Genomic DNA, 10,413 nt, shown 5'->3' on the forward strand with positions numbered 1-10,413 from the left:
CATGTCAAAAACTCCCCAATGCCCGCTTCTCACACTTGTCTTCAGAGTCGCCATGAGGCAGAGAAGCCTCTGGAGCCAGCCCGCGTGGGGCTGGGTGAATGCCAACACCAAGCAAGGGAGAGTCACAAACTGGCATTCAGGTCCTTGTTCTCCACCCTTCAGCCCCCCAGCTGGCTCCTGCTTCTCCTCTGCCCATTCTATTAATATCTAGTATTTCGCACCAGCCTGGACAAAAACCTACCTGGAAAGATGGTACAAGAACCCCACACAACTCCATAGAACTTTGCCATCTAAAAAAATTCTTTGCCGTATATTATCTCACTTAACCTCCACCACTACACTGTACAGAGGAACCACAGCTCCTAGACAACAAATTAAAAAGCCTAACACTTTTCACAGCCTAACATTTTCACATGACAAAGTCAGAACTCAAAACCCAGACCTCTCGAGTCCCAGATCAGGAGAGAAAGAAACCCCAAATCAAAGAGAAGCTTCTTCAGAATAATCTGTTTTTCTGGATTATTCACACCATGGGTCAGCTCCCTACTTGAAGTGAGAACCAAGCTCCAATTTCAGTGAACCACCATCACGCTTTAACGAGGAGATTCTGTCAGCAATGTGGGGTCCCAATGATTACACCTGAAGACAGAGATTGATAGGCCTATGTGGGACTGGAGGAGTTCTTTTTAGGGGCTGGATAATGTCAAGAACAGGGAACAACTCCAGAGAAGGTACACACACCTTCAAACCCATCCCCTCAAGGGGAGAAAGCAGCCAGGAACTCAGGCCTCAAGTGAGCCCCTTTCCCAGGGAAAACCTTCAAACCCTGCACTGAGTCCTGTGTAGCCTGGGGAAACCTTCAAACACTCTACTGAGTCCTATGTAGACTGGGACAGAAGTACAGTCTATAGTCCTATGTAGACTGTAGACTGGGACAGAATTACGTGGGACAGAAGGTGGACAATGTAATCTCCTGGGCCCTCCATCTCCTCCTGAAGAGATGACTACCAGAACCCTCAACAGACACATCCCAGAATCTACCCAAGGGAGATGTGCCCTACCTATCATCCCTAAGATCCCAGGGATGTGAACCCAGAGGGCAGGTGCAGTGGGGAAAGGAGGAAAGAGAAAGGAAGGGATGGCTGGGAGTTACTAGAGAAAGGCTCCTATCCAGGACCTGCCTGTAAGGATTCCAGGTAACAGCCAGCCCCAGCTAGCCCTTGTTGACTTAGCAGGTGACAGTCCGGCGAAGAAGAGGAGGAGGATGCGGAAGTCACACCCCTCCAAGCTTGGTTCTCATTGGCCCTTGATATCCTTAAAAGGGCCCAGCAGTTTCAGCATCCTTATTCCCTGGACCCTCTGTGGATTCTGTGGTTATAGTCACTCCTCACCCCAAAGAATGAAATTCACCACTCTCCTCCTCTTGGCAGCTCTGGCTGGGACCCTGGTCTATGCTGGTGAGTATGGCCTTTCCTCTGCCCCACCCCACAAGGATGCCCTCACGCCTGCCTTCACCCCTCTGCTCCTCTCTCTGTGCTATTCTGGCTTCCTTACCTCTGCAAGTGACTCCTCTCCCAGTTCTCCGCACATAGCCTCTGCACCCCACTGGCCAGGGGAACCTGAAACTCTCTGGCCCCTGCCTGCCCTCCCAGCTCATCTCCTCACACCCCATCGTTTACCCACTATGCCCCAGCTACACTGGCTTCTTGCAGTTCCCCTGGGCCACTGCATATAGTTGAGCAGGGTGTCCCATGCACAAGGGTGCCCAGGCACGGGGTGGTAGAAGCTAAAATCTGGTCCACACTCCACTTGCCAAGCAGAGAGCCTGGCCTCTGGCTGTGTCTCTTAGAGGGAGGGGATGCCTTTTTTAATCACACAAAAGCACTATTTGGGCCATGATGATCCTGCTGTTCCGTGAACATCAGGACCTTCCTTCTTGCTCTCTCCTCATCTGGAATGCTTTCCCTCTCCCTGGGTCTTCCCCCAACCAACTCTAATGTCACCTGGCCAATGATTTTTCATCTACAAAATCTCAGTTTAGATATATAATTCCCCAAAAAGGCCTTCCAGGCACATGCGGAACAAATCAGATCCCATGTGCCCTTCTCACACCAGGCTGCACGTTCCCTTCCAGCGCTGTCACACCAGTCATTCAATAATTACGTAAAATGACAGATGTAAGCTCTGTCAGGGCAAGGGTCTTGTCTGCCCTCTTCAGCACTGCACCTCCATCTCTTAGCACAGGGCTTTGCCTAAATTTTGTATTGAAAGAATAAAGGGAATAAAAGCTGGGGTCTCAACCCCAGAAATCACTCGAAATGTGCCTCCATGGCCCCCACACACTGTCCTCCTCCACCACAGAGGAGCTTGAGCCCCTGTGACCATGGCCAGCTCCATGACAGACATCTCAGGAAGCCTCCCAAGCCAGGGGCAAGTCAGGAGGAAGGCAGTGTTCCAAGAGACATTACACTTCTCAGAGAAGAACCTGTTTCAAAAGCCGCAGGAGTTAAACATCAGAGAGAGTGCCCGGGTAGACCCACTGATATGGTGGAAGAGCATGTCCAACCAAAAGGGAAATTGATTCCCTTCTATCCATGAGCATTCCTGATAGCTAAGCTTTGGGAATGGGAGGGGAGGGTGGCTTGGGCGGGTCTGGTTCAGTCCTTGCTCTCATCTGGCATGTTTCCTCCATTGCAGAAGATGCCTCCTCTGACTCGACAGATGTTGATCCTGCACAGGAAGCTGGGACCTGTGAGTGCTCCTCTCCCACCTTCTCCAGCCCTCCTTGGGAGGGTTTAACAGTTAGGGGTGTGAGTGGAGGCTGGAGAAGAAGCCAGTGGGAGGAGATCTGGATTTTGTGCTTGGTGATAATGGGGAGGGGCAGGTAATGTTATAAACAAGGTAGCATGGGTTGGAATGGCACAAGGCTAAGGACAAAAGAGGATGACCCAGACAGCAAGGCCAGTAGGGAGCATGGGGGAAAGGTTGTTGTGAATAAAAGGGAGAGAAACAGGATGCTAAATGGTAAGGGCAAGGTCTCACATGGCATTCATACCTTCACCCGCAAACACCTCCCATTACTCCCAATTCCTTAGCAAGGTACCCATTATCTGGCCTCTAACCTCATTTTCCAACCCCATTTTCCATGACTTTCTTTTATGTCCCACCAACATCCGCTAAACTGAACTTGCTTCCACTCCCCACACCTATCCCACACATGCCTCCGCCCGAGCTCTTATTCACTCACTGCCTGCCCCCAGGGAAGCCCCTTTGGAACATCCTCTCCTGTTAACGTCCCGCCTTCAAGATCAGTTTCTCTATGAAGTGCTCCCAGATTCTCAACATCCCCTGGCCCAAATCCTTCCCCAACCCTGCCCACTGCCTTCCAAGAGACACACAGTGTGCAGAAATCCTGTCTCCTTTAAAAGGGCAGGGTTTAAGCCATATCATTTCTGTATCCTGGCACCCAGCACACATTAGGTACCCTGGGGCCCTGCTACCCACTCCAAAACAAAGACACAATTCAACTTTGCTAAAATCAGTCAATTTGTGCATTCATAGCTAAGCCTGATAAGGAGACCTCAGATCCATCACAATCTGCTTCACCCCAAGAGATAACCACAGCAGCCCAGGAGACTTCGGCAGCAGTTCAGGGGACAGCCAAGGTCACCTCAAACAGCCAGGGACTAAACCGCCTAAGTAAGTCTCTGTCTCTATGCCATATCAACAACCTAGAGAAGTCTCTGGCTGCAGGTCCATATTACACCTCCACACACAGCGATAAGCCTGGTAAGAAGCAGATAGACTCAAACACCTGAACACAAAGGCACAAATGGGACTGCAGACTGCGCCCACACACAAGGCTTCTGCAACAGCAGATGTTGCGGCCTGCACTATACATGGTTTCTGTCCTGGCTCACACACCTGCCTATGAGAGAAGTGCTGAGGCCCTCAGCAAAACTTCTGCACTTTAGGACTTTGTATAGGGATGATGTCCTGTTGCGGGGGGTGGAGTGGGGGCGGGTGGCAGGTGGGGTGGTGCAGAGTTCTCTTTAAATGAGGTGACTTTTCTGCTAATGTGATTGTTCTGCTCCAAAATTAGAATCCTTAGTGGAGAAAAGTCTCTTACTAACAGAACAAGCCTTTCAAAGAGCAGGAAAAGGAGTGCATGGAGGCGTGGAAAGTGGAAAACAATTCTTTGAAGGTGAGTGCATCCCAAGGCAAGGCTTTGTGGGAATGAGAATACCACCCACCATCCAGGAGTGGGAGATGGGAGAGAGCCTGCCCCCATTTCCGCCCTCCCATATGAGACTTGGAATTGCCACGGTCCCTGCTGTTGAAGACCCCCTCACTTTGTGCTTTCATATGTTTCCAATTTCTCATGCAGGTTCAAATTGCCCGCTGGGTATAGTGGTTCACACCTGTAATCCCAGCACTTTGGGAGGCCAAAGCAAGTGGATTGCTTGAGCCCAGGAGTTCAAGACCATCTGGGCAACATGGCAATGCTCCATCTCTACAAAAAAATACAAAAATTAGTCAGGCCTGATGGCATATGCCTTTAGTGCCAGCTACTTGGGAGGCTAAGACAGGAGGATCACCTGAGCCCAGGAGGCAGAGGTTGCAGTGAGCCAAGATCATGCCACTCCACTCTATCCTGGGTGACAGAGCGAGACCCTGTCTCAAAAAGAAAAAGAACAAATTCAATGTGCCATGTTGTCTGATATTGATTCCCTTGGCGTCTAACCCCCAGCCTCCCCACAGTGGAGCCTGCTTGTTTCTAGTCTTCCTGCTCCCTGCCGCTGCCAAGGTGGGGAAAAGGGTAGGTCCTTCAGGCTCTGGTTAGTCTAACCTCTATCCCTCCAACTTCTGTGTAAGCCTCTCCAGGGTCTCAGTAAGTTTGTAATACAGAAGATGGAGTTGAGGAGAAATGGAAGTGGTGGAGCTGGAGCCTGCAGCCCTAAAAGCCTCATTTATCTCATCTTTCTTTCCAGGTGGAAGTGAAGCTGCACAAAAATTGCTGAAGAGATTTGGTCTAACAAAACTGTGGAACTGAGAAGCTGAAAAGAATGCGATCACTGGACTTAAAGCTTTAAATACCCTTGTAGCCCAGAGCTATTAAAATGAAAGCATCCAACTTGCTGTGTGCCTGTGCTCTGTGGGATGGGCCCTTGAGGAAGGGCAGGGAGAAAAGCCCTCCCTGGACCAACACAAGGCACAGGATGTTCTGGCCCGGGTCCGTGGCCAGTCACAGCCTGCCTAGAAGGCGGAACCTCTAACAAGCCCTTTTATTCACATTGAGCCACATCCACATGTGCTCAGCCTCCTTTGAGTCCAAATGTCACTCCAGTTCTCGTCCACCTCTTATTCTTCACACATTACTCCTAGTGACATTTGAGCATTTCCAAAAATTAAATCGACTTCCAAAGAACCAGGATTTATCACCTTGAAAATAAAGCCTGAGCCATTGATACTAAAGCCACCTTCTGGTACCTTTATTAGAAACTCATCTCTCCTGCCTTCTATTCGTACATTCTACATTGGGCCACAGTGGCTGGAAATGGCTAATTAGGTCAGACAATAAAGCAATGAGCCACTACAGTGATAACTGGCACTTGACTAAAAAGACCAATTGAATCCATTATTCTTGTGATGCGATGCATAGAAACCACTTATGACCGACTGTGTTTTAGATGTGTGAATTATCTTCCCCAAAGGACTAAAGTCTCTCCAAGGGGTCTCGGTCACCTCTTCCTCCACTTGCATCCTTTGTTTCCCTCCACCACAGCACACAGATGAACGAGGGAACATCACTCATGACTTTGAGGAGCAAAGAAAGCAATCAGATCTCCTGCCAGACCCCTCCCCAGGGCAGGCACACGGTCTTCTGCTGTTTAACATGCCCGAAGTCATTGATTCTAGACTGTGCTTCCCACCCCGTCTTAGTTTATTTTCTGCTGCTTATAACAGAATATCTAAAACTGGATAATTTATAAGAAGCAAAATGTATTTCTTACAGTTCTAGAGCTGGGAAGTCCAAAGTCAAGGGAGCACATCTGGCAAGAGCTTTCTTGCTGGCAGGGAATCTCTGCAGGGTCCCAAGCTGGAACAGGGAATCGCATAGTGAGGTGGCTGTCCATGCTAGCTCAGGTCTCTCTTCCTCTTCTTAGAAAGCCCCCAGTCTCACTCCTGTGGGTTAAATCCATTAACCCACTAATTCGTTAATCTATGAATGGATTAATCGATTCATAAGGGCAAAGACTTCATGACCCAATCATTTTTTTTTCTTTTTTTTGAGGCAGAGTCTTGCTCTGTCACCCAGGCTGGAGTGCAATGGCTCAATCTCAGCTCGCTATTGTTATACTGGACCAAGCGTAGAAAGTTAGCACCAAGACAAAAGTATGCCAGATTGCAGGGTCATTTATTATGCTGGCCACCACAGAGGACTCACGTCTCTCCAACCTGTGGCGTCGAAAGGAGGGTGCCAAGACTTTTTATACCCAAAAAACCACCTTGGGAGTGGGGGTAAGGAGCGAGGATGGGGATGAAAAGGCTTCAGACATTCCGAGGGCTAGTGGATTCTGTAAATCACCTCCTGGACAGAGATGAGGGTCGGGGTCTCCAGACATTCCAAGGGCTAGAGGACATGTTGTCACTTCGATTGTTACCTAAGTGGCTTATAGAAGTTAGTTTACACATTGTCTGGATACTGGTGGAAGTCACAGATCTTAGTTACTTATTACAAGTCACAGGAGCCAAGATGGCATGGGTTAGGACTGCTTGCCTGTCACATTAGGGCCACAGAGAGCAGTTACCGATAAGCAAAGTTTAAGCAGCTTTACATAGTGGGCATTTTTCAGAGCAAGCTAGCAGCTTTATTTACAGAAGCCAAACACAGCTTTATCTTATAAAACGGCGTTGCTCAGGTTCTGGCTCCAGGTCAGCACAATATCACACTATAACCTCTGCCTCCCAGGTTCAAGCAATTCTCCTGCCTCAGCCTCCCAAGTAGCTGGAATTACAGGCACCTGCCACCACACCTGGATAATTTTTTGTATTTTTAGTAGAGATGGGATTTCACCATGTTGGCCAGGCTGGTCTCGAAATCCTGAGCTCAGGCAATCCACTCCCCGTCAGCCTCCCAGAGTGCTGGGATTACAGGTGTAACCCAGTCACCCAGCATAACCCAGTCACTTCTAATAGCCCTGCCTTTCAATATTGTTACTTTAGGGATTAAGTTTCAACATAAGTTTTGGAGGCGACAAACACTCAAACTATAGCATTCTACTCCTGGCCCTCTGAAACTCATGTCCTGCTTAAATATAAACATATTCATTCCAACTCCATAGCCCTAAAATCTTAGCTCACTCCAGCACCAACTCACAGGTCCAGAGTCCAGAGTCTCATCTGTGAGCCTGTGAAATACAAACAAGTTACCTACTGCTAAGATACAGTTGTGGTAGAAGCACAAAACAGACACTCCCATTTTGAAATGGAGAAATAGGCAAAAAGAAAGGAGTAACAGGTCCCTTTCAGCACATCTGAAACCCAGTAGGGCAGACACTAAATCTTAAAGCTGGAAAATAACCTCTTTTGACTCTGTGTGTGGCCTCCCACCCACAAAGGGGTGTGGGCTGGGCCCCCAAAACTTCAGGCAGCCTATCCCTTATGGCTTTGCTGGGTATAGCCCATGTGACTGCTCGGAGGGGTTGGAGTCTGGTGCCTGAAGCTTTCCCAGGTGGGTGTTGCATGCTGCCAGTGACTGCACACTTCTGGGGTCCCAGCAGTGGTCCCACTCCCACAGCTCCACTAGGAATTACCCTAATGGAGACTCTCTATGGTGGCATCACTTTCATGGCTCCACTAGGTAAGGACTCTGCAGTGGCTCTGCCCCTGTGACAAATCTTTGCCTGGGCCCCTAGACTCTTGATGATATCCTCGGAAATCTGAGTGGAGGCTGCCAAGCTGCCACAGCTTTTGCTGTCTACAAGCCTGTAGAATCAGCACCACCTGGACACTGCCAAGGTTTATGGCTTGTACCTTCCACGACTGCAGCACAAGCTACGACTAGGGTCACTTGAGGCTTGGCTAGGGCAACCGTGAAGCTCTGCACTGGGGCTCCAGGAACAGAGCCCCAAGACACCCTTCTGCCCTTCTAGACCTCTGGGCCTATAATAGGAGGGGCACCCTCAAAGATCTCTGAAATGCATCTGGGGTCTTTCTTCATTGTCTTGAGGGATAGCACCTGGCTCCCTTCCATCTGTGCTAATCTTCTTGGCCACATTCCTCTTCTGAATGCACTTTTCATTCTTCATGTGGCCATGCTGACAGTTTTCCAAATCCTTACACTCTGCTTTCCTAGTAATGTAAATTTTCTTTATAACTGTCTTTGAATTATTTCTTTGCTCCCAAATCTCAGCATAAGTGGCCAAAAGTAAGCATGCATCTCCTTGTACATTTTGCTTGGAAATTTCTTCTTCAGATACTCTAGCTTGTCACTCTCAAGTTTGGCCTTCCACAAAGCCCTCGAGCGTAGGCACGGTTCAGCCAAGTTCTTGACAATTTACAACAAGAATGGTCTTTATTCCAGTTTCCAATATCTTATTCCTCAGTTGCATCTGCAATCTCATCAGAATGGCCTTATGCTCCATATTTCAACTAGAATTCTGGTCACAATCACTTCACTAATCTCTAAGGAGTTTCAAACTTTCCATAGTTTTTTTGATTTCTAGGCCCTCACCAGTATCTAGTCTTTTTCTAGCCTGCTCCTCAGAATTCTTCCAGCCTCTCCATCACCCAGTTCCAAAGCCACTTTCATATTTTCAGGTATTTGTTATCAGCAACAGCCCCAGTCCTAGTACCAATCACCTCTTAAGGGCCCCACTTTTCAATACTGGCTCATTGGGGATTAAGTTTTAAGATGAGTTTTGGAGGGAACAAACATTCGAACCACAGCACATCCCATCTGATTCCTCTCCCCTATCCTGGGTGTGGGGAGCTTTCAGTCTGGACTCTGTTTTAAATGAATGAAGAATGATATCCCTACTTACCTCCCACCACCTCCACCACGTCTCCATTTCTGAGAACAGTGCCAAGGAAACAAAAGGAACTCTCAGGAACAAATCCCTTCCGAGCACAGATCATAGTCAGTACTGAGTAAAGAGCACATTTCATATTCACACTGCTATGGGTTGGATTTTGTCCCCCAAAAAGGTATGCTGACATCCTAATCCCCAGTACCTCAAAATGTGACCTTGTTTGAAAATAGGGTCATTGCGTATGTAATTAGTTGAGATCTAACTGGAGTAGTGTAAGCCCCTGATTCAATATAACTGTTATCTTTACAAAAAGAGAAACATTTGGACACAAAGACACAGAGGGGAGAAAATATGAAGATTCACAAGGATAGATTGCCACATGACCATAGAGGCAGAGACTGAAATGACACATCTATAAAACGAGGAATGCCAAGAACTTCCAGCAAACAGAAGAAGCTAAAAGATGCAAGGAAGCATTCTCGTCTGTAGGCTTCAGGAAGAAATGGCCTGCTGACACCTGGATTTTGGACTTCTAGCCTCTAGAACTGTGACAGGATATGTTTATGCTGTTTTAAGCCACCCAGTTTGTGGTGCTTTGTTATGGTAGCCCCAAGAAACTAATAACCCTCCTCACTCCCAAATTCACTTTCTCAGCAAACTACGGCTTCTCCTAATTCCCAGTTTACGTGGGCTCAGGAACACCAGACTCCCTTTAGCACTGGCTGGACCAGACATTTCTCAGTGTACGGGTAGAGAGAAAACTTCCCCTTCACTCGTTGAAGGTTAGCTGAAAATCAACTGACAAAAGGCAAATTCATAGGAGAAAAAACAAATTTTTAGTAACATGTGCAGGGGGGAAGTGATTTCCCTCCAACCCAATGGAATAGAGATGCTTATATAACCTTTTTCTTAAAGGAAAAGGAGATGGGAAAGTATAGATAATTTTAGGGGAGTAATAAATGATTTTTAGGGAAATTCAATGGGCTTGGGTAACATACAATGTGGCCTGGGACAAAGTCTGTTAAGCAAAGCAGACAGTGGTTTGTGGCAAAAGTCTGTCTGGCTGTACTGACAGACTTCAGTCTTTCTTCCTGAGATAGGAATTCAGTTACTAAATTCATATCTCAAGAAGAAAGACAGAGAAGGGGCCATAGGTCACTGTTTTCTCCTTTGGCTGGTCCAGACTTTAGGCAGATAAGGAGCTTCAAAGAACAACTTCATCCTGTGCTTTAGGAAAGACAGAAGATTGAGAGACAGAAGGCGCTGGGTGGAGCAGGGGGCACAGGGGAGGTCAGGGAGTCCTTGAGGCTTCTTCAGTTCAGCGTGTCAGAGTGTCATATTCTGGGGCACCGGTTTCTGAGCCCCAACAGAAGACAAT

At 47.9% G+C, this 10,413-nt stretch overlaps 1 protein-coding gene across 1 annotated transcript; it reads left to right on the forward strand.

Moving 5' to 3' along the window:
- The first annotated feature begins 1,335 nt into the window (after nucleotides 1-1,335).
- Nucleotides 1,336-5,134, forward strand: LACRT (lacritin). The gene is made up of 5 exons (XM_032291697.1): nucleotides 1,336-1,457; nucleotides 2,698-2,751; nucleotides 3,562-3,699; nucleotides 4,103-4,204; nucleotides 4,992-5,134. The coding sequence occupies exons 1-5, from the start codon at nucleotides 1,400-1,402 to the stop codon at nucleotides 5,051-5,053; spliced, it is 414 nt and encodes a 137-aa protein (XP_032147588.1). The 5' UTR covers nucleotides 1,336-1,399; the 3' UTR covers nucleotides 5,054-5,134.
- Nucleotides 5,135-10,413: the final 5,279 nt, after the last annotated feature.

This window comes from Sapajus apella, unplaced genomic scaffold, assembly GCF_009761245.1.
Source record: "Sapajus apella isolate SASKATOON/1434 unplaced genomic scaffold, GSC_monkey_1.0 scaffold2, whole genome shotgun sequence".
In the NCBI taxonomy this organism is placed as follows: Eukaryota; Metazoa; Chordata; class Mammalia; order Primates; family Cebidae; genus Sapajus; species Sapajus apella.